The sequence below is a fragment of the Chelon labrosus genome (genome assembly GCF_963514085.1).
Source record: "Chelon labrosus genome assembly, chromosome: 17".
In the NCBI taxonomy this organism is placed as follows: domain Eukaryota; kingdom Metazoa; phylum Chordata; class Actinopteri; order Mugiliformes; family Mugilidae; genus Chelon; species Chelon labrosus.
Genome location: NC_140350.1, coordinates 23,334,074 through 23,358,261, shown reverse-complemented (window position 1 = coordinate 23,358,261; position 24,188 = coordinate 23,334,074). Strand labels below are relative to the sequence as shown.

The 24,188-nt window shown below is 43.4% G+C and overlaps 2 protein-coding genes across 2 annotated transcripts in view; one reads left to right on the top strand and one right to left on the bottom strand.

The window, feature by feature from the left end:
• rad51d (RAD51 paralog D) overlaps positions 1 to 6,345 on the top strand; it is a 23,927-nt gene extending 17,582 nt beyond the window's left edge. The window contains exons 6-11 of the mRNA XM_084565320.1: positions 2 to 97; positions 184 to 277; positions 2,615 to 2,685; positions 3,168 to 3,335; positions 4,574 to 4,710; positions 6,207 to 6,345. Coding sequence (XP_084421446.1) covers positions 2 to 97; positions 184 to 277; positions 2,615 to 2,685; positions 3,168 to 3,335; positions 4,574 to 4,669 — 525 coding nt within the window. The 3' untranslated portion in view covers positions 4,670 to 4,710; positions 6,207 to 6,345. The remainder of the gene's footprint in view (position 1; positions 98 to 183; positions 278 to 2,614; positions 2,686 to 3,167; positions 3,336 to 4,573; positions 4,711 to 6,206) is intronic.
• On the bottom strand, positions 5,811 to 24,188 carry lig3 (ligase III, DNA, ATP-dependent). The gene is made up of 21 exons (XM_084565319.1): positions 24,106 to 24,188; positions 22,306 to 22,870; positions 21,052 to 21,180; positions 19,825 to 20,046; positions 19,583 to 19,734; positions 18,886 to 19,052; positions 18,210 to 18,287; positions 17,948 to 18,116; positions 14,510 to 14,665; positions 13,553 to 13,684; positions 13,359 to 13,438; positions 11,713 to 11,800; positions 11,560 to 11,637; positions 11,352 to 11,475; positions 8,799 to 8,941; positions 8,637 to 8,711; positions 8,114 to 8,260; positions 7,535 to 7,697; positions 7,278 to 7,357; positions 7,114 to 7,197; positions 5,811 to 6,433 (listed from the first exon to the last, which is right to left on the bottom strand). The coding sequence occupies exons 2-21, from the start codon at positions 22,847 to 22,849 to the stop codon at positions 6,200 to 6,202; spliced, it is 3,045 nt and encodes a 1,014-aa protein (XP_084421445.1). The 5' UTR covers positions 22,850 to 22,870; positions 24,106 to 24,188; the 3' UTR covers positions 5,811 to 6,199.

Here is a 24,188-nt window from a genome sequence, read left to right as displayed (position 1 = left end):
GATGGAAGCTCTTCAGAGGATTCACATCTTCCGTTTGTTTGACGTCCACGCTTTACTCGACTGTCTGTACGGCCTCCGGGGTGGTGGCCTTCAACAGGTTTGATTTTTTTTTTGTTTTTTCCTAAACCTCCAGATTTGCAGATCACATTTTCAGCAAACTAATTCTGTCCCATTTCGTATTAGGCGTCGTCCGCTGGCGGCGGCTCCGTCAAGGCGGTGATCGTGGACTCTGTGTCAGCCGTTATCGCTCCTCTGCTGGGAGGCAAACAAAATGAAGGTGGTATCTCTTTCTGCTTGTCAATCACACCCGAGGCTGTGTTTACACCCGCAGCCATGAAAATAAATACCACCGTGGGAGCCTCACACACTCTGGAAACGTCTAACGTCTGAGTTAGTTCCAGGCATGAAAACGGGCACGGCAGCATTAGCACGTTCACGTTCAACCGCAGAATTATAGTAGAGGCTCAAATTTCTGATGTCAGTTATGAATAGAAAGGATTTCATTAACTCTGCAGCGGCTTGGGCTGAATTCTGATCGTGGATATTCAAAATAATTGAAGTTCTAAATCCAAATGAACTTTATTGAAGTTTATTTCCAGCAGTCGGTTTATAGAAAAGCTACAAAACTGCCGTTTAATTAAAAAGTCGGTCATTACACCGGCACGGACGGAGAGCTTGTAAAATAAACCTGCCTCTGAAAAGACATTACAGATGGCTGAGAGAAAAACAAAACAACGTAATTAAAGCTTAAAGTGAACAAAAAGAAGTGATTATTTTTGTTAAAAGCTATTGACAGTTTACACAGACTCTGCAGGGGAACTGACGGCTCATTTATTCGTGAATAAATCAACACCTGAAGGCTTTGAGACATTTATTTATTTATTTTATTTTCAGAAAGATATAGTTAATTCTAGTGAAGCATGTTCTAGTGTGGTTTCTGGAGCAAAGGATGGAAAAAAAATAGATGAATGAAATAAACACCACTATCAGTCACCATAAACAACAACACAGTAATAGTAATTCTGATAGTGTCTGTCCAACGCGGACATCTCTGCTCTAATAATACTGGAGAATAAAAGTAAACAGCCTGAGAAATTTCTTGTCAAGCATCAACTTTAAATTCAAGTTGTCACACTGAGGAATAAACTGCTGCACCGTGATTAAACTGCCTCCATTAGCAGTCAAGCTACGCCTCCTAAAAACACCAAACAATCATTCATCCCGTATCTAAATCGTACCTGCATACTAAATGACGCACACAAACTCAAAGGTTTTAATCCCAAACATCTTGTTCTCGACTGAACTAGATCACGACCTACAAATCCAATACCAATTAACCAGTCAGAAGGATCTGATCGGCTCCTGGCATGCTGGAATTAAACGGGCTGCCCTCTGCGTGAACTACAGACTTTCTTAATGACAAGTAAACACAAAGGCTGATGAAGGAAATGTCTAAATCTTTCTAATTTTGTATTTGGTTAAAACTACTGGGGGAAAAAAAGGACAGTTAATCCCGTGATCCGACAAATGTCTGAGCCCAAAGAGGCCAACGGAAATGTTGACAAATGTAGATATTATAGGTAAATATCTCAGAATCTGTATCCTGAGCCGCCACTGCTGAGTTACTTAAAGGGGAACTACTGTTTTTTACAACCTGAACCTTATTTCTGGCATAAAATACGATCGTTTTGTTTCTGGAGATATTTAGATCTGCGTATATCCATATAGTGGGAGTGAATGGGGCACCGAAACGCAGCCTCTAAATAACGCATTATCTGCCGCGAAACTCATTCATTTCACCAATATTTTGTTATGATACGCTAGTGCTATTCCCCGTTGAGTCCGGAGTTAGCTGTTATCATCATCCGGGGTCTGTAGATTGACCTGCAGACCCCGGATGATCCGGATCATCTGACCTGGATGATGTCATCTCTGAGCGCTGCACACACAGTCGGCTTGTTTACCTGTAATTTGCTACTGCTGTGGTTCGTCCACAACCTCAGAATCGGAGAAAAATATTCAGCCATATTGCAAAAAAACTAAATATTGGTGAAATGAACGAGTTTTGCGGCAGATAATGCGTTATTTAGAGGCTGCGTTTCGGTGCCCCAGTCACTCCCACTATATGGATATACGCGGATCTAAATATCTCCCGAAGGAATATGAATTACACAAAAGTTATATTGAGTGTCTGTAGGTCAATCTACAGACCCCGGATGATGTCTTCTGGCCTGGATGATGTCATCTCTGAGCGCCGCTCACCCCCCACGACAGTTGGCTTGTTTACCTGTAATTTGCTACTGCTAGTTTTTTGCAACATGGCTGAATATTTTTCAGATTCTGAGGTTGTGGACGAACCATAGATCTCAGAATCTGTATAATGCGTTATTTAGAGGCTGCATTTCGGTGCCCCAGTCACTCCCACTATATGGATATATGCAGACCTAAAAATCTCCCGAATGTCTACAAATGACACAAAAGTTATATGTGTGAGTAAACGATCGTAATTTATGCCAGAAATAAGGTCCAGGTTGTAAAAAAACAGTAGTTCCCCTTTAAGCACCAAAGTATTCTGTCCATGAACTAACCTCTCTACAACTCCCTGTGCCTCCAGGCATGTCCTTGATGATACAAGTGTCAGGAGTTCTTAAGACGATGGCGAAGGACTTCAGTGTTGCTGTTCTGGTGAGGACGCTGCTGCTCTGATCTGAATGCGCCGCACATCTCCGGAGTCAATCTAAGGCCTCCGCAAAACCGCATCCCCTCGTTATCGCCTTCAGGCCTGAAATGAAAACTAAACATTCCCTCAGCTCGGTTTGAAAACAAAATCAACTTTGTGTCTAAAAGTTGTTTCTGACGGCGGCAACAACAGCTGCTGGTTCGGTTAACTGGGGGTTATAAATAAAAAAAAAGAAAGAAAAACAGGATCTGCTCATGTTTAAACAGAAATAATTTGCTTTCACCTCAAATTAGGGAGTAGTTAGAAGTGAGATAAAGATAATTTGACAACCTGTTGGACTCTAATTGGGACAATCAGGATGCTTTTACTGTCTTAAAGTCCCGTATTATCTGCTAAGCTTTAAGGAAGCGTAAAACAGACAGAGAAATGCTAATAATCTCCAGAAAAGGAGGAAAAAAACTAAACACGATGGCGTCTGGGCCCGCAGGTAACAAACCATGTAACGAGAAGTGGCAGCGGGGAAGTGCAGCCGGGACTCGGATTGTCGTGGAGTCACATCCCCAGAACCAGGATCCTGCTGGAGCGGGTGGAGAGGCCCGCGGCCGCCGGCCCGTCCAGCCTGCGCTCCGCCACACTGATCAAGTCTTCTAGACAGGTACCAGGCAGCGCCGTCGACTCGCACCCATCATCCGGCTCCGTGTTTATTCTGTCAGGGCTGTTGTCAAAACATCTTGTTAAAATGGAGACGGTGAAGTTGTTGTTTGCCCTTTCTGATAAGACTGGGCTTTATTTTCATTTGGCAAATGTTTCTATGAGGACGGCGTAGCAGGGTTTATCATTCTCATTCACACCGACGGGCCGGAGCTGCTCATTCAGACCCCGAACACTCGGTCTGTTTACCCAGAGACTGTGACAGCTGTGCACACTTGTCTATCAAACGGGATTTTTACTAATTGGAAAAACCGTGATGAGCCGTCACATGTGGACGGATCTGACCTCTCGGAGCTTTTAGTATTCTCACAAAGCAGATGTTTTCAAGCAGTTGTCTCTTTGCTTTATGGAGCTGACACTGAAGGGTGATTCCTGCTCACGTCTTATTCTTCACTCAGACGTTCAGGCATAACATTATGACCATCAAGGAGTGTCATTGCTATGGGGTGGGGGTGCCTGGTCTGGTCTAGGTGGGTGCTACATGTCTAAGTAACATCTACATGAATGAATGCCAGGTCCAGAAGTTTCCAAGAGTTTCAAATGTTTTTAGAAAGTTCTGATTGAGGTGGTTGTATTTGATCGTTAGTTGGATAATAACCTGGAAGCCAGACAAACTTCACAAGATTTTTGTGGCCTTGAGTCTCTCTGTTGGGAACTGATTACGCTCCTGCAAAGATCTGCCGACCACACGTCGTCTGAGCGCCCTGGAGTTGAATTTGTTTGGCTCCGATTGGCTGCAGGACTAACCCATCGTGTGCATATCCTCATAAGAACTGAGTCTGGATAGTTTATCTGTGCATCCATCGTACCTTTGAAGGAAAAGTGTCAGAACGGAAGCCTATGCTGTTTTGATCCAAACGTTAACACGACAGCTTCTTATCTGTGCGTCTTCACTGTTTTAAATTAGTTGGTGAATGTCGTGCAGCATATCGACCTGATGTCAACCTTTAGTTAATCGCCTTGATTCTTAAAGACCTGATGATATTTAGAATTAGGAAGAGGTGAGACAGACCGACAGGCTGCAGCATTCATTAGGACACTTTCTGTTTTGGAGTTTTAGAAGAGGTTCGCGGGATGAAACAAAGCAGCGACGCTCGGGATGATCTGAGCCGACATGAATATTTTATGCCGCGGCGGAGTCGGTCTAAAATCAACACTGTCATCTGCTCCACTTCTTCTCAGCGCTGTCACATCAAAGAGGAGTTTGACTTGCAGTGGTGGAGTCGCTCCGGAGAACGGTCCTCGGGAAAGAGGAAGCTGGATGAGACTGATTCCTGATGAGAGCCGCTCTAATCCCCTGCATCAATGTCAGACCAAAGGTACGTGAGCGCTCCTGGACCAGATTTGCGGGAACGTGTTTATCTTGGAAGCGGCAGGCAAGCGTTCGGAGTGATTATTAAAAACCGGCGCTTCAGTTATTAGCTACGAAATCGACTGATTTAGATCCAGACGGTGTCGCGCTCCGTCAGTCAGACGCTGGCCTGAACCTGTTGACAGAAGGTCTTTTCTCATGTGTACCTTTGCTCCCTCTGAGCTTCAGTACATTCAAGCATTTAGTTTAGCCACCTTCACAGGCTGAAGCGTCCTGTAATGATAAAAAGACAAATCTGAATTATCCTCAGGAGGCTGAAAACCTTTCAGCATCTCATTGGTTCACAATCAAAGTAGATTGTATTTAGCTTAGGAGGAGCAAAATCTTCTCGTACAATGGAACATGAGTGTGCATGTTCTCCCTGTGTCTGCGTGGGTTCTCTCCAGGTTCTCCAGCTTCCTCCCACCGTCCAAAGACATGCTGGTTAGGTTCAGTGGTGATTCTAAACTGGCCGTAGGTGTGAGTGTGAATGGTTGTCTGTCACTTGCTCAGAAAATTCCAACAAAAGACAAATGTTTAAGAGCAGGATCTACAGTTTTGCAGAAACGTCCGAGGGCGCTGGATATCGGACGTTTCTGCAAAACTGGATTACGTTCAGTGACACCGTTTAAAGTCCCTAAGACACAGATACTGGTTTCTAAATATTTACGTTTCCCAAAAAGCCTAGTCTGCTCTGATTGGTCAGTTCCAGTGGTCTGGACACATGTTTGAGCTGAGATCCAAAGCAGTGCAGCTGGTGAAGACGCATGGGGGGGGGGGGACGTGGAAACTTGAGAAATGGTTTAATTGGATGCAAAACTGGTGCTTTTTCAGTGAGTGTGAATGGTTGTCTGTCTCTCTGTGTCGGCCCTGTGATAGACTGGAGACATGTCCAGGGTGTGTCCCGCCTCTTGTCCCCCCTGCGACCCTTCACAGGACAGTTACAGAAGATGAATGAATCTGGGACATTTTTTTTAAAGGAGGAGGAGACTGGGAAAGCTGATTATTCTTTTTGCGGCAGTTTTTACTGCCACACTCAAAGTTAATAAAAGTAAACCGCACTAGAACGACGTTAGAGAATTATTTATTTTCCTTGTCAGCGTCCAGTTTCCGTCTTCAGTTCATGATGTTTTGGCTCTGGCGTTAAAAAGTAGCGTTTTCAACTCCAAGTTATATAGAAAAAGCATTTCATGATTGACCATGATTGTGTTTAAGTACAAAAAACAAACAAACAGACCTCACGTCATCAAAAATATCATCAGCTAGCGTCACACTGCCTGCAAAACTCAATACTTCATGTTGTTCTTTAGTTTAGACAAATAAAAATGACCTGAGTGTGTCGTGGTAACTGAAAACACTATGTGGTGTGAGTAACGCTGTGAAATAGTGGTTGAAACAGTAGTTTATCAGTTAAACGCAGTGTATAAAACGGGTTCCTCTCTCTCTCTGTGTCTTTATTAACAGGGAGGTACGACGCGCCTCTTGCGGATGCATTCCCAGATCCAGCTGGGCGACACCTTCTGGGCCTGGCTGTCCTCGTCGGGTTCGGCCAGGGTGTGGGTGGCCGAGGCGGCGTCGTAGTCCGCCACGAGGTCTCCGTCGTACGCCACGAAGTACCGCCTCAGTTTGTCGAAGTCCTGCACGGAGCCGGGCAGGAAGAGCTTCACGCCGCTGAAGATGTCCAGCAGCGTCTGAACGGAGAAAGAAAAAAAAACTGGGTCAGATGAAGAGCGGCCGTTTGCACAGAATTAGGTATAAAACTGGTTATAGGGCTTCAACGGATAATATTTAATGACGAGTTAAGTAAATCTTACTCAGTAGAATCACATGAAACACCCGATCGGTCCTGGGATTTATTGTTTAGGTCATTTTGACAACTCCGGGTGAAGTTTCATCTCTAAAAGTGATCTGGTTAAGTCAATCGCTTTTCCACCATATCCTCAGGTCTCGGCAGCTACTCAAGAGCACGTGTCAACCATACGGTATGTTTGACACCTGGCTCGCAGTATGAATTTGCAAAAGTGTGAAAATTACATAGAAAACTTAAATTTTTCATTGACAAATATCTGGTATCCCTAATTTGTCCACTGTTTTAGTCAGAAGTGGACAGAACACAACGCTGAGACCCAGGACTAACCAGCAGACAGGAAAGGGCCCAAGAAATGTCAGGTTTTTGTAAAGGATCATTTTTCTTCGGCCCAACTTGAGGTTAAATTGGTCTGTACATGGCCCCTGAACTAAAATGAGTTTGACGTTCCTGCTCTAGAGAGAACAAAGCCATTAAACGTCACTGAATTTCTGTACTTTTACTTAAAATAATCTGTAAACTCCACCACAGTGTACCGCTGAACAACAGAAGGCGTTGACCGACCTTGTCGTTCCTCGGCTCCACCAGTTGAGCGGTTGCTTTTGTTTTGGTCTGCCCGTTGCTGTGAGCACTTTCGTTCTTCTTCACCTGGTGGTAAACAGACACAACAGTCAGGTCCTGGCTGTTGCTCTGAGAGAAACACAGGTGATGTTCTGAATGGGACGTACCTTCTTAGCACTGGGTGCGTCTGAGCCGGGGGTGCGAGGCTGAGATTTCACCACCTTGGGTTTGGGTGGAGTGTTGTTGCCTGTGAATGTAAAGTAGCGTTTTTAAACACATCTCTGTATATTCTAAAGTAAAGACACTACATTTTACTTATCTGTAAACTTTAATAAAGAGAGACTTTTAAAATAAATGGAGACGTCTTGTTATTACTGGCTTCACTTTAGAGGAGCAGTTCCACCATCTATCTGTCTTTACTTACTCGTCTTCTTGGTCGGAGCGCTTCGGTGGGTCGAGGGCGCCTTCGAGGGCGCCGGTGAGTTCCCGCCGCTGTCCCCGCCCGACGAGCCCTTGTCGTCGTTGCCGCCGGACGGTCCCGCCGTCACTTTAAAGTCGCTGGTCTCCTTCGATATACGGAACAGCTCCTGGTCAGAGTGAGGAAGAACGAGAGCACAGGATTCAGCCGGGGGGTGTAATGTTCTGTGTCACGGTGGGGGGGAGATTGAGGTTCCTGGGCCGGATTCAAATAATTTAACGCGGCCGTGTTTTACTGCCTCGGCCAATATTTCACCTCATTTGTCAGCGTCTGGAGGATGACTACAAATCTCCTCCTCCTCCTCCTCAGCGTTTACAAGTCATATCTTATGCAGCCCTGTGGGTGCTTTGTTCTACAGTAATTATTTCTTTCCTCCCGTCACCTGCATTTCTCCTTCAATCACACGTTACAATGGAAACTAATCAGCGACAAGTAATCCCAGAAGATCCCTATGAGTAGCTGACGTCCAAGGAGCTGTTTGTGATTGGCACCTCATTAGAGCTCAATTATTAGGCGACATCCTACTTTCAGCTGGTGCAGGTTGGTGGCGCTCTTCCAGTCCTTGTCGTCGCGGACTCGCGTCATGCGGGGGAAGCGGATCGAGATGCCGTCGGCCGTGTGCATCTCCGATTTGGAGAACTCTGCGCCGGTGATCTCCCAGATGGGCGCTCGCTGCGGCAGAGAGAAAACGACACACAGCAGCAGGTGGAACGTTACATGACGATCACGGCTTAAGGAATAGTCGGCTTGTAGAATTTATAAGTATTTTCAGACGGGAACGCCGCACAGGGTCGTTTCAATCTCCTTCAAATCTCAGAAGTCTCGAGTGTTCCCCTGGATTTCTGTAAATTGAAAGCAGCTCCCGGCTCTGCAGCACGGCTCGTCATTACCTCAGAGCGCTTGAGAGTAATTCATGCAGACATATGCAAGAGATGCTCCTGACTTATTGTGTTGAAAAGGTCTGCAGCACCCAGATATACTGTAGCTGTGCTGAGCGTGAGCAGGGCCCCGCCGGGAGACGCCAATGTGCTGAATCGTGGGATCTCACCTCAGGATCGCGGATAATGAAATCTGGGTAATAGTTCTTGATGATTTTCAACCAGCCGGGGATTTTGCTCGGATCCTACACGAAGACACACACAAAGGATTAGTTTTTATTATCGGCTCAGTATTCCAGACTCCCCACCCCCGTCAGTGGATCCTCTCTGACCTTGCTGATTTTGATCACATCCAGCTCCTTCTGGAGTCGAGCCAACATGGCGTCATCGTAGCCTCCGGAGCACTTGGTGACGGTGCACCACTTCTTGGAGTCCGGGTCGTAACAGCCCATCAGGAAACTGGACATGATGCCCCCTGGTGGGTAGAAGAAGAAGAATAAACCGGTTTAGGGAGGAGAGCTTGTTCACACCTCCACCCTGACTGTTGTCCTAACTAGCTCCATCTCCAAACGGCGTGCTGCGACGAGGGGTTTCCGCTCCATTAGCTCGTCCTCCAACCACACCACACGCCGTTTCATTAGCTCTGAGTCTTGTACCTTTTGTTGCTGCATTCATTATCTTCCCATTGTGTTATATGCTCATTACCCAGCCTCCTCGACGCCCTGCCTATACTCTCTCCCACTCGTGTGTTTTACCCACCGGCATCCTCTCCTTATGTAATACGCTGTAGCTGCATATTCTTCACATGCTATTTCGCCTCCCCAATTAATTTCACCATCCCGCCTGAATACAGAAAACATCTGTATGTGTATATTTCAGGGTTTTTATGCTGAATATTAAGTCGTCTGATCTCACACTGTGTTATTTTGACTAATAAAGGGTGCGTTCATATCATACACATGTCAAGAGTCACGACTGCAGCGTTGTTAAAAGTTAGCAGTGAAACTATGACTTTCTTACACAAAAAGAGAGGGTTTAGGTGTCGACTGTGAACCTATTTTCAAACGCACAATTATTTCCACAAACACATGATCAGCTAGACCAGGGGTCTCCAACGTTTTCCGACCCCCCTGCAGTACCTCCATGGACCCCCTTGGGATCACGGACCCCCCGTTGAAGACCTCTGTTCTAGACCATTTTAGTTTAGGGGCCACATACAGCCCAAGTTGATCCCAAGGGGGCCAGACCAGTAATACAATAACATGATAACCTATCAATAACAACAACTCCAGGATTTACCCTTTGTTTTAGTGCAAAGAAGTACATTATAAAACTGTTGATTAATTATCTTTTTTTAAAAAAATCATAATTTTAATGTTCTACCCTCTTGAGTCATTAAGGACAAAAATGTTCACGTCCAAAAAACTGCTCTAAAAACTTACTGATTAATATTTGTCTCTGCTTCTTTCTTCATAAATCTCTTAAACTACTTCAGAACTTTTACAAAACTACCATTATAATGGGATAATTATATTCCATTATAATGGGAGTCAATGGGACGATTTTATCTGCTAAGGTCTCATGAGGATAGAAAATTTGATGCCACACAAAAACTAATAAGTCAGTCAATATTTTAGATAATCTGGGTCATATCCAAGACAAGTTTTGAAAAAAAACGCTCCAGCCTCCCAACATTAGTTTTATGGAAAATAACACATTTTTTGTGGGTTTTTTTCCCGTTTTTTTCTGATTTTAAGTAATCAAACTCATTTAAAGGGTTAAAATCCTCAAAATGATTGGATTTTTGGTAAAGTGCTGAAGATTTATGCAGAAAAAAAAGCAGAGACAAATATTAATCATTTTGAGGATTTTATCCCTTTAAATGACAGTTTGATTACTTAAAATCAGATGAAAACAAAAAGAAAAAAACACAAAAACACAAAAAATTTTTATTTTCCATAAAACTAATGTTGGGAGGCTGGGGATTTTTTTCAGATCTGTCTTGGATATGACCAAGATCATGCAAAATACTGACTTGGATGCATTATTAGTTTTTGTGAAGCATCAGATTTAAAATTTTCTATCCTCCCGAGACCTTAGTGGACAAAAATGTCCCATTGACTCCCACTATAATGGAATATAATTATCACATTTTTCTTAGTTTTGCAAAGATCTGAGGTTGTTTAATGCAGAAGCAAGCAGAAAAAATATTCATCAGTTAACTTTTGTGGACATTTTTGTCCCTAATGACTCATGAAGGCATTTTTTCACAGTGTTCTGTTGACCTAGTAGAATTGTTTTTGGTTTTTTTTGAATGTCAAAAAAGATGAAGAGGAAAAATTTGCCCAAATGGACAAAAATGTCCACATTGCTGCAATCTGCTGTTTATTTCTGGGACTCAGTGTTGTGTTACATCCACAACTCTGACTAAAACAGTGTGACCCCTAGTGGACAAATTAAGAATGGCAGTTACTTTAATTAGAAAAGTAAATTGGTAAAATTGGCTGCAGTTAATGTCTTTAGTGTAATTTTACTGCTTTGCAAATTAATCCCATGTGCTAGATTGGAGCCTATAGGAGGCCAGTTTTGGCCCCTAGGCCGTATGTTTGTCAGCCCTGCTGTAGACCAAATGATCAGTATGATTCAGGAGAGGCCGCCTATCATTTGACGGTTTCTATCTTCCTAGCGTCCCAGCTAATAGTAGTTCTTCTGGTTAACAATCGCACAACTTCCTGCTTCAGACACAGTCGACATAAAGCTACATCACAGTCGGCCTCGGCTGACAGCTCTTTGATGTCAGTTTGGTTTTTCTGGGATTTAAAAGATGAAGCGTCGAGAACGGCAAAAGCCTCCAAATCTGCTGTATTAGTTAGAGCTTTACAAACCGTTGGATCCTTTCCCGTAGAACGCTCCCAGGACCACCAGGTCAGCGGTGTCCGCCATCGCCCCTTCGTTCAAGTAGTCCTTCTTTACCTTCAACCAGTGGCGCTTTCCTGGCTCGTAGGATCCCTGACGCACACAGGCGAAGAGTTACGCCCTAACGTATCCTTACGTTCACATTTAATCCCCGTTACCACAATCAAGGCATCTCACCTTTAGGTCTTTCAGCACCAGGCCTTCCAGTCCCTCCCTGATGACTCGTGTTATCATATCAGCCAGATCGCGCGCCCTCTGCACACAAATACATGCAAATTATGCAGAAATTCTACAGATGAACATGGCCGTATAATTCAGAGCTGCACTCACGGTGACGTGCTTCATCTCTGAGAACAGGATCCTGTTGGGGACTTCCACCATGTTGTCATGCAGGAACTTCCTGCGTTCACACAGGGGCCTGGAGAACGGGACGCAGGTGGATCAATGTAAGACAGGTGGTGTAGAAATTAATATAAAACAGCTCTATTACACTAAAATGGATTTCTAAATGTAAGAAAATGACTAAAAATAGGCTCCAGTTTTCATCTTTATATCCAAGTATCTGACAGTTTAGAGATGTTATGTTCAAGGCTTTGTTAAGTGATTGAAAAGAGCTCAGAGGAGTTTGGTGCCATCCCTAAACTAAGTTTAATCTTAGTCGACTCCACTTACAGATAAATGCATTGTCCCACATGGTCTAAGACAGACACCGAACTAAAGGAAAATATTTGAAAAATTAGAGTTTTCCTTCAGTTTTCACTATGCTAACTGTTCTCTTACTTCAGACAGGTGTGACACATCCAATGCAAAGTGGTGCAACCCAAAGTCACATGAAAAAACTTTTTTACAACCTTTCAAAGATGGATTCATGGACCGAATCGTTATTATTGGAGGAAATTTTGCAGCTTATTTTGCGTTTTAAGGTTCAGTAGTCACCCCGTTAAGCCCTATTTGCACTGGATTAGTTTTACCTGAGGAAGTCGTGTGATTCAGATATTACCCCCCCCACACACACATCTGTGTTTCATGAGGCGCATTCGCATGTGACAAGCAAACTCTGTGTTTTACTCTAATTTACTATCCACAGTTATGTCTCTGCTACTTTCTGCTTCATTCCACTGCATGTCAGAGGACATTTTACACGTCTGGACAGCTTTAGTTCTAACTGATAATAAAAAATATATTTTTAAAAACACGATGAGACTATTGATCCCGGGGAAGAAATTACCAACGACCTGTCAGTATTTAAATCAGCGCCACCTTTGCAGATGAACACATTAGTGCTTGATTTAATGATTTCATCTGTTCTAAATGAGTGAATGGGTCAGAGACGTCTGGACTTTGTACCCTAACATCTGTCCAGACTTTGATTTATAACACATCCTACATGATTTATAAGAGACAAGAAGCAGAAAAAGCCACGAATCATGAGAAATAGGCTAGGTAATTTGCGTTGTCAAATTTACTTTAGAAATTACAGACATGGCCAATTCGCACAGGATTAAGATCACAGACGACCTCCACTATTACTACAAATTACCAGAGGTCCCCAGGTAAAACCAGTGCCGTGTAAATAAGGCTTTAGACTCCTAAATCCTGTCTGTGAAGGTTGCCAGTAATCCAGGTCATGGTTTATCCAAAAAACAAACTGAAACACAGACATCTGGACTTGAATGAGTCTTCGTTTCTGTTTTTTGGTTTTTTTAGATATTAGAAACAACTATCACTAGAAACGGAATAAAATCTGATTCTTAAAATCTGATTCTTAAAATCTGATTCTTAAAATCTCCAAAGTCATGAGGAAAGTTTAAATAAGCTGATATTAAAAGGAGACCACAAGGACGGAACTCGGCTGGCTGAGGTTTGGGCAGAGCATCTTTTAAACCTACACACTTGCATCATTTCCATCTGGGGTTTTCTGTGTTCAGTGTAAAGTCTTTAAGGCAAAGAAACAAGAAAAAAAAAAAACACATTACCTCTCCATGAGACTCACGCCGTTGAAGAAGATACAGTCGAAAACGAAAAGGCACACTTTGGCGTCTTGAAAGGCTGCTTTCTGCAGCGAGAGGAGAAAAGAACGGCAGCGTGACAACAGTGACAGAAATCTGTGTTGGTGGAGAAGAAAAAAAAAAAACAAGAAAGAAAAAGAAATTGGCTGTGATGTTCTTACCTTGTGTACACCCAGAGTCCCAAAGGGCAGGGGTTTGCTGGTCTTTGTGTCAATTAGGAGGACTTCAGCATCCAGGATCATACTGTGGCCGCCAGGGAAAGCCTGAGGGATGTATTCTTTGAAGTGGGCCACCTGAAATATGGACAATAAGAAGCAAGATTAAATACACGGATACACTGGCGCCGTCACTTCTCAATGCATTTTATATTTGATTAACAATCATTTTCAACCAGATTAAACGCGTTTAAAAACGTCTGATCTCTTTCCACCATCCTCTTTCATCAGCGTTATCATTTATCAGAGTGGAAAACACCAGGAAACTTGGACTGTTGTAATTAGACTCCATTCCCACCCCTGCAGAATGTTAACCTAACATTAACATAAATTGCCTAATTACAGTGGCTGAGGGTGCATAATCAGCCATTTGGCTCGATGGGCTGCACGGGTGAGGCAGCCACACAAGGCTAAATGTCTACAGCCTCCAGGCTAGAGGGCTGAAACTGCTCCACAGACGCCATCCAGACACTGAGAGGGCACGGGGTGAACCTGAACGAACGTGAGCACCTTGCAGAAAAGGACGTGATAAAAGCTCCTCTATCTTTGTGCCTCTGTGCCGCTTTTCTTTCAAGGCTGCTGTGAGGTTTGCTTTGCGTGCACAGCAGCAGCACCTAGTGGTTTGAAAGCACCAGTGAAGGTGAAGTGGAGATATTTATCCCTGCGTTTTGAAGGCTCTCGCTGAGAAAGCAAACGCTGGAAAATCACCGTGGGAAATGTCAGAATTTCACGCTGCGAAAAGCACCTCCAGGCTGCTAATCCTGCAGAGGCAAACCCGGAGACATCCCATTCTGAAGTGCATTGTCACACTAATCAGTAAATAGCTTCACGGGGCCGCGGGCCCTGAGCGTTTGTCTGTCTGTCTGTGTCTGTCTGTGCGTGCGTGCGAGCGATAAGACTGACTTTGTGTGGCAGCACGGGTTTGAGGCTGCGGCTGAAGTAGCTGAAGTTGTCTCCGTTCTTGTGGACCTGCACGCGCTCTCCGTCGTACTTGATCTCCGAGTACATCCCGTTGGGGCACTTCTTCATGGCGTACTCCACGGATTTACACGCCTCCGCCTGAAATGAAAATCACAAAAGGAGAATAATCATTCTCAGCGGAGAACCACACGCTTATTTGGAGCTCATTTTCATTAAAAGTTTTTCCTCCGGTCGGGTCATTAGCGAAAGCTTTCCTCTTGGACTTTGATTTAAATGGAAATTTGTGACGGATCATTATGATACATAACAATCTGAATCTTATTTTAATAGCTATTTCCACCGGCTGTGACAGTACACTCTGATATCTCTTACATTAGAGGGTTAGAAAGAGGTATTTAGAGGTATTTTAGGTGTTTTACCTGCATTAGATAACATGGCTGACCAATCACAGACACTGGGTGAATGTGGTGAACAAAACGAGAAACAATAAAAGCAACGCAACGTCATAAACCTGGTTCACTTCATCTCTTTCAGCTTTGCACCAATTAACCAATCAGGCATAACATTATGACCACCTTCCCAATATTGTGTAGGCCTCCAAAACAGTTGTGACTCGTCAGAGAATGGACATGGGCCTTCTGAGGGTGTCCTGTGGTGTCTGTGGTGCCAGGTCCAGAAGTTTCCCAGCAGAACACTGAATTATTACACAAGATGTTATTCACTTCTCCTGTCAGTGGTCATAATGTTATGCCTGATCGGTGTACGTAGTGTGGTAATATTCATTTGTTACACTAATCAAGATAGGGCCAATGTGACTGCATGTTCTTCAGAGCACGACCAAATGACTCTCGTCCAGCTCTCCTCTCTACAGCAGGACATTCAGTAGCAGACAGTGATGTAGCTCCTCGTCTTCTGAGAGCTAATGGTAAGAGGAGAATAAAGTCAAGACTGATGACCCAGACTGCAGCTGCACGCCTGTGGATAGTTAGGAAATTGACTGTGCTAATCATTTGTAACCCAAAATGTGACACAGCTGCAGTGAAACTTCCATTTTCTTCTTTTTTTTTTTTTTTTTAACAGTGTAATTAAAAGTCTGCTGTGTAATGTGCAATTTAATGGTCTGCAGGATTTTGGGAGGACACGTTTTGGACTGAATTAACGTTTGCGTTTGTGCAGAGGGATTCGAGGGAGTCGTGCGCTTTGCGGCGGCGCAGGGTTATCTGTACGGTCCAGCTGCCGCCTGTTGGGACGTCGAGGGACGAGATATCAACTAAAAACTATTCAAACGTTATATATATTTTTTCTACAACTTTGTGGAGTATTGACGTAATGTGAAGGCAGCCTGGGTAAGGTTCTGATTTGATTCAATTAAAAATGGATTGATTTAGAGATAGTTCAGGTTTTAAACTATTTGGATTAGTTATGAAAGACATGGCTGTGATATTTCCACAGTATTCCCCCTCTAGTTTCTATATCTTGCATATGGCTTTGATTTATTCCTGATCTTCTCTGTCGTCATACTTTTTAGATCCAAAATGCTGCGAACGTCGTTGAGAAGCAAGATTTCTAATGAGAAGAGGCAGAAAATGTCACATATACTTTGATTTGAGGAATCAACATCGGATTTTTCAAGTGAAGATTGTGTTGAATCGGCGGGTGTATATTAAGTGTTTATTAGCAGGTGATGCCCACTGGAAACTCACATGACTCTGAGTTTCCTAATAAACTAAAATCATGTTTACGCCACTGATTTGATAGATAGATAAATTAAATACAGGGTTTCTGCAGGTTTGAACAAGAGAAATTTAAGACTTTAAGACCTTTTGAAAGCGTTTACCCTCTAGATGTGATTTAACATGCATTGAGACACGTCCCAACTTCCTCCATCCCATGGGTCATGCATAGTTTTGTAATGTATTACACATTGATTTTCAGTGGACAGCTATTCATGGTGCATCCCAAGGATCGGCAGATTTGCACAGTTTGCACAGAGTTGGCTGTAACACCGTCTCTGTCTGGCAACGGCAAACAAAACTGGGTGATTCCAAGAGATTGTTGGAGACTTTTAAGAGCAGTCTGGTGTTTATCTGCTTTCAAGTGAGATTCCAACGCCTTCACACCCAGGCTGCAGACTTTGAGTATCCTCTTGCACAATGTGCAGGACGCCTCATAAGGATTGTTCATTTCAGCCGATCAGCGAAATAATTTCCTTCAAGCCAGCAATCATTAAACTTATATTTTGCCAATTTCCCAAGTTGACAACGAGGTTCATGTGACAGAAGAAGTCTTAAATCCAAAAGGTGGCCAAAGTCCGTAAGACTAACAAAGATTACGTGATGAAAGACTCTCCCCGTTTCGTCTGCCCACGTACCATGCCTGCTGCAGCAGCACATTCCTAACCGGGCTGAACTTTGGATTCCACATCCAGGTCTCATTTGTAGTTTTATTTCTGCGTACTGCTAATAGTTATACTTCGTAAAGAACTACGTCTACACACGGAACTAACTATGAATGCCACCAACGCTTTGGACAAAAAGCAAATGAAGCGGTAAATGGACGTAAGGATTTAAGACCTACGATGCAAAATAAGCTCTAATTTAAGACTGTTTAAGGCCTTACATTGGGATTATCAAATTTTAAGACTCTGCAGAAACCCTGCAAATATGTGTTTAGATGTCCCACAACATCAATCACAATACAACCTTTGTTGATATGTGTGTAAAGTGGTTCTGCTCGCCCTGAAGCGTCAAATCTGCTGGAGATATAAAAGAAGAAGAAGAAACGTTTTCCTCTGCAACTTCATTGACAGCTCTTCGTTGACATCTTTTCAAACACATGTTTAAAGTGCAGCTCCATGTTCCCGTCCCACCTCTTAGAAATGTTCACCCCACGTGGAGCAACTGCAAACCTAAACCAAACTGATGTAAGCTCTGCAGGACATTTGTTCAATCTAAATCTACTTTTATTGTAAGTGTTTAAATCTATTCGAAGCCTCCGAGCAAACATAAAGAAACCTAACATTGGCTTTGGTGTAAGGCATTAAATTAACTCTACAACACATTTTATTTCTGTATTATTATTATTGTTATCATCTTTATTCCCCGCGAACCAAACACATTAAAGCAACGATTGCTGCCTTTAACTGGAAATCTATTCCTAATTTACTCACTTTATTTTTCACACGGTGCCATGCCCCGCAGCAAAAAGAGATTATTGTAGTGGTACCATACTGCTGGATACAAGATGCGCAATGAAATCCTGTGTTGGTTTAATTTGTTCTGTAAGTGCATGAGTGTCTGGTGTGATTTACGTTTTATGTCATCAATATGAAATGTGCAATAAATGCGGGAATGGGAATAATTTAGACGCAGGAACATACAGGTGTTGCTTTTTCTGCAACGTTTCCATGGCGGCACTCACCAACATGGGCTGGACCGGGGTCATTAGGGACGCCTCTATAGTCAGGAGCTTCCTGGGCCCCGACCCGTTGGACGCCTCCTGCTGATTCCTCAACACCCGCTCGATCACGTCCCCCAGATTCCGCGAGGCCTTGAAGGCGTCATAGGCGTTCGGGTCCACGGCGTCGAGGCTGCGTGAAGAGAGGCCGGTGTAAAAAAAAAAAAAAAAAATGACCCTTTCTTGCGGCGCGTTGACAAGAACACATGCACGTTAAGACACTTACACGTGTTTCGCTCCGGCGTTCATCTTCAAGTCGTGCTTAATTAGGCGGACGATGCATTTCAGGTCATTACTGGTGCATCTGCGATAAAGGAGAGAAGACGGATTATTGCAGGATTTTAAGAAGCGGAAATCTAAAACGGCCAAAGGGGTTTAAAATAAGCAATTTACAGAAACTGTAAGCAATTCACAAAGAACCAGCCACTTGGAAGACGAATGCAAAAGGAATTCAGCTTCAATCCATATGGGCTGCGTGGCCTCATTAGCGTCGTGTGGGAAAATTAGACCTTTCATTCAGCGCGGCGCAAAATAATGCTTCTTTCTGTTTACGGCTTGCAAAACGCAATTTATGACAAATAAACACAGTCTGGTGTCTGCTGCCGTGGAGGCTAGAGTGTCAAATGAAGACGTCTAGATAATTTAGAGTGTGTGTTAGATGTGCCTGAGGCTGGCAGAAACTGAACAAATGTTAACAATAAAAAAAAAAATAAGCAACAACAAACTGTTGCACCAAATACTGCAAACAGATATCACAAAAGGTCTCCCCGGCTTTTACTGAGCTATTTGAAGTGGAAGACGGCCACAACAGACGAGGTGAGCCGCGCTTCCCGGTGTACGAATTACCATATCTCTGCTCTGTTTTATCGCTCGACACGGAAATGATTACGGGGCTGGGTTACTTTTTGGCGATGGCCTCCAGCTCGTTCTGCTGCTCGTCCTCCTTTGTCAGCTGGGCGAGGCGGGTCAGGGACGCGTCCACTTCCTGGATGGTCAGGAGGCTCTTGGCGGATGGAGGGAACGATTTACTCTCCTCGAAGAACATCCTCACCGTCTCAGACACGTCGCCCTTAAAAAGAAAAAGGAAGGTGACAGTGTTATACAGGATGTTTTTACAAGCTGGTCCTCTGTTAAACTCAAAAGACACAATGCTAAGTAGGGACGTCCCAATCAGTATCAGGTGATCGGTATCGGGGTCGATCAAGGTGTTTTTAAAATGTCTTCTTCCTCTTCTGTTTTATTGGCGGAACAGCTCCTCAAAATGCCAAATCAAGTAGAGCTCCCCCTGGTGGCTGGCTGCAGTATAGGTCATAAGCTCCACCCCCTCCATGTTAGTGGGCGGGGTTTGGGCCAAACTAAAACACTAAAATACACGTTAAATACATTTTTTCAAGGATGGTTTCCGTCATTTTAGGTAGTTGATATAATGTTGAAGCATCTTCAAGAGTTTTAGTTAGTTGTTTGACGCTATAGAAACAGGATGTGACATAATGGCGACTACCGGTTGCCATGCCAACCGCTTCGTAAAGCGTTGAGAGTTGTAAAAAAACAGGGTAACTGCACATTCACGTTATGTGGTACACTTTATTAAGGTTTCACCTGCTCCAGGTCGCGAACCATGTCGTCCTGGTTGCATCTGAATATGCGGCTGAAGAGTTTCACGATCTGCTTGTCGTTGAGGTTGTAGACACTTTTCACCACCCCCGGCAGGAGCAGCTTCACCGTCAGGTAAAGATCCCCGTGGAACTTATCTAGGATGGAAGAAAAGATAAAAGGTCATAGAAATCCTCCTCCTCCTCCTCCCCGATGACGAAAGCAAGAAAGAAGAAAGACGCTCCTACCTCCACCGGAGCCCTTCTTGAGGAACTTCTCGATAAGCTGCGTCTTGGAGTTGTAGCTGTTGATTTCTGCCACCATGGCGCAGAGCTTGCGGAACTCTCTGAAGAGGCAGTCCTTGTGCTGAAGGTCGCAGAGCTGGGCGGACAGGGGGCTGCCTTGGCTGGCTTTGGCAGGGGAAGGGGACGGGGACGGGCCGGGGCTGCTGGAAGGGCCGGCCTTCGCAGCTGACGAGAGAGAGTGAAGCGCAGATGTATTAGGCTACAATTCAGAGTTGGAGTCGCTCCGTTGGGAACTGATTATGCTCCAGTGAAGATCTGGCAGGCCAATTAAATAGTTTGGGGCGAAAGCATCAATATATACATCTAAAGTTTTGTCACGGAGCATATTTAAAACCGAAAATTAGACGCCTGATGACAAAACGCGTCTACATGAAACTGGTTAGAACCTACAACCACTCTAACAGTTGAAACACACCTCATAATGAAATCCAGATTCTTACCAGACAGCATTGAGTCCAGCTATACCAGATTAGTTTGGTGCCTCTCAGACTGCAAACAGTACTGTATTGCGGTTTTCCTCGTCTATTAAAAGGTTCGGCGTGTTAATGCTCATACTTCCTCATATTGTGACTGCAATTATAAAAAACAGTTTCGCTACAGTTAAGACGGTTTAGGATGCAATACAACTGAGGTGAGACAGGAGGTAAAACATTGACAGAAAGCTGAAGGAGTCAACTGGGCAACAGATCCTGAGCTTCTACTAGAGACGCACGTTAACACAAACTAACAGCTGGTTTTATTCATCCAATGTACAATTATAATTTTAATATGTCAAGATTTGCACACAATTTGTTTTTCCTCTTTTTAAAAATCACCTAAGTTTGTGTTCTGTATTGCTAGAAAAATTAATTCTCCTTTGTGGCATCGTAAAGCTCTGACATAAGTAAATTATATCTTCTCATTGTCGGCTTTGGATCTTTCTGTTTGCAGTTTATCGTAATAATAAAAAATTTAAAAAACGTGTATTCATCAGGGCTGATCCAAATAATATTGTGGTGTAGTGCCTTTATGATTTATTTACCATGTCTTTTACATAAATCACCATCCGTGTTTACGTCACCTTCCGTGCATTGATTACTGTTATTCACACACTGAGCCAGTCTTCACTTTTTTGAGCTGTTTTCAAAGACGTAAGAAACTACTCCACCCCTGGACGTCGTCACTTCTTACCCGTGAAGCCTGAGAACTTGCGTGGAGCGTTGGCAGACGGGTCGGCGGGGGGAGACTTCAGCTGGCCGCTGGTGTTCAACTTGGCCTGAACCTTCTTTTTTGGACTCGCGTTAACTTTGGCCATCAGGTCTGCAAGATGAGGTTAATGGCTTTAGAGCAAATAATTCATAATTCGTTCAGTTTCACTAACCAGGTAAAAACGCTGTCTGGAATGAGAACAAAGACGAGAACACATATAAAGTTTAATGTAAAACCAACAGTATGCATTTGTCTGCTTTGTTGTTCATTCTTTTAGTCTTTAGAGTTTAAAAAATTGGTCAAATAAACAAAAGCATGTCACTTTTCTCCTTAAAGGAAGCTAACTCTATCTGATCTCCCACTAAGATACAGACGTTTAAAGTGAACTGGCTTATTTCAACTTTTCCCCTGACAAGAAAGCCTCCAGTAAACCTGTTCTCATGTTCTCCAGGAATGTTAAGCCCGTTAGTTACCAGTACCAGTTGAACAGGTAAGTGGATATGAGGTGTTATAGAGGCACACCTACTGAAGCATGCGGTCAAATCAACAATCTTATAAAGCACACTGTAACCCAGACTTCAAAACCTATCTTCTACGTGGATGAGTGAATCATTTAACTGCTGATCTTTATCTGACTGCGTGGGAGTGATAAGTTACTATCTGTGACACTGACCTGCAACCTCTGCTCCCTTTCTGAATACACCCATTACATCCCATTAATGGGTCAAAATAATCTTTTTGAACGCTCCATAAAAAGGTCAAAGTTTCACAGAGAGTGATAAAATGACATTCGATGTTAAGAGTATAAACCAGGGCCGTCAAAGCTGTAGTTTGGGGTTAACACTGTGGATGGTAGCCTGAAACAAACCTCCTTGAGGAAAGATGGGTAAAGAAAAAGGACGTTAAGTTCGGCTTCAGAGCTCTGCCAGATGGTTGTCCCGACAAGAGCTACACTGAGTCTCAAATACCACCAGTTGGCCAAAGCACACAGCTGAGGGAGCCCTCCTCCACCTCGTCGAAGGCAGACCACGCTAGACAGTTTGCAATGTAGATACAGCAATTTTTTTGGAGCATGCGTGAAGTTATTCTTGAGAATATTCTACTAGAAACATGCATTTGCACAAAGCAAGCATATTCGTCCCCTCCCGTGTTGTTAATAGAACTACGGACAACTGAACATTTGAATCGACTGAAAGCCCTAGCATAAAAGAGTCATTCTTAGTGAGTCTGTTGTACCTGAAACATGTTTATTAATGAGCTCCTTGTCTTCATCCTGCAGCTCCTCCCAGCCCTCCAGATCTGTGATGTCCTCTATCTTCTTCGTGGTGGCTCTCGCCCTTTCCAGCTTCTCAAAAATGCACTTCACATGGTACCACTCTTTCATCTCCCCCGCAGACTCGCTGAAGGGGTTTGGCACGATTTTGCCTATGCGCACGATGCCTTTCTGGATTTTGTCCTTGCATTTCTTGCATCCCGCGGTGCCGCGTTTGGCGTATTCCACGACGAACCTCTGTTCCGACATGTCTGACTCCTCGGAGAAACGCCGGTGCAGGGAAGACCAGGGAGAAGGGTTTTGGAGGAAACCGCGGTTATGGGACACTGAGGAAAGCTGACGGACTTCCCCAGAAAGATTTAGCAAATGAGCAGGCGGAGGTAGATGCTCAGAGCACGTAGACACAGAGAAAGCTTTAGACAACTTCAAGAGTTGCTGACGTCTAAAAAGAGATTGTAAGCTTGAAGAGACGGTCTGGTGAACAAACAAAATAAGAGGTCTCTGCATCCAGTCGTGACAAGTTAGAACCTAAAAAAAAAAAAAAAAAATGGTCAAAGTGGTCATTTGGATAAAGGTTCACCGACTCAGCTTGGACTCATTTCCATAATTGTTCCATTTACGACAATTTCAACGTTCATGCACATTAACAGGATTTCTGCAAAGTCCACTGAGGAAAATCAGTGTCTTAAACTATGATTGAAACCCAGTCGGGATATAAATACAGATATGCTCTGTACCCATTATTTTTTTCAGTGCTTCCCAGCACAATATAACAGAATTATTTCTTGTCACACAGTTTAATTCACTTAATTAACGCAGAGCTGACCTCAACAAGAATCGGAAAAAGAAAGAAAGAAACACTGCCAACATCAAGCAAGAAACAAGATTTAAGGCTCGTGTCAGTTCAAGCCTTTTTAATACTTTAAAGCCTTTTGGGGAAATCGATGCGTTTTAAGACTTTTCCAAACCTGTAGATACTGTGATTAATGGAGCAAAGTGCGCCGCAGCAGCCGAGTCCGAGGAGATTTACTGATTCAAACAGGATCCAAGTTACCAAGAGCCAGCAAGCAGTAGGTTAAAAGGTTTCCCATCCAATATTTGGAGAGCATTCTGTAACATTTACAATCATTTCATCATCACTAACAGTTGTTTGATCAACCCAAGTGTCCATCTGCTCTATTGATATGAAAAATGGAGGTTATATGAACACAAATAGACACAAATAAAGATCATACAGTAACTGACTATGGCAAAAGTGCACGTTTTAAAGACAGCATCCATTCTGGTGGAGGACAACAGATAGATGAGACAATAGAGATGGTGCTGTATTTACTCACAGAATGCCATTAGATAATTTTGCCAAATGGTTAATCATGTTAGCTATCATACTGCACTGAACTGCACGTATTATATATTTTGCATCAGAAAGCTGTTTACAAAAGAGTGGAACTTAATATTTTTTTTAAATACACTGCTAAAGTCTCTTCTGTACATTTTAACTTAAATTATATTTCATAGTTAACATTGCCTGTGAGTTATGTATGTGCCGTCGATTAATTGCCATAATTGTTTGTGTTTTATTACCTACAAGTGTAAGTTTAGTGACACGAATGCAACTAATGTTAGCCTATTAGCATTATTAGCCATACTCTTCTCCACACACTTGCAAAAAGCTAACGTAGCTAGCTATGAGGCTCCACAAAACAAATATCCAAATAGTTTCACGCGTCGCTGATATTTCTACGTGTATATGTCAACTATACCTTGTAGAAGCCGAGGGAAATATTATAGCAAGGGTTAAACTGATAGCACTTCTCATTGTTGTTAGCTAACAACAATGAGAACG

Coding starts and splice junctions, on each gene's coding strand:
- lig3 (XM_084565319.1), bottom strand. CDS start 22,849: ATGCAGAGACCTCTTATTTTGTTTGTTCACCAGACCGTCTCTTCAAGC. Junction 20,047..21,051: donor CAAGTTCTCAGGCTTCACGG/GTAAGAAGTGAC, acceptor CTCTCTCGTCAG/CTGCGAAGGCCGGCCCTTCC. Junction 18,117..18,209: donor AACGCCGGAGCGAAACACGT/GTAAGTGTCTTA, acceptor CTCTTCACGCAG/CCTCGACGCCGTGGACCCGA.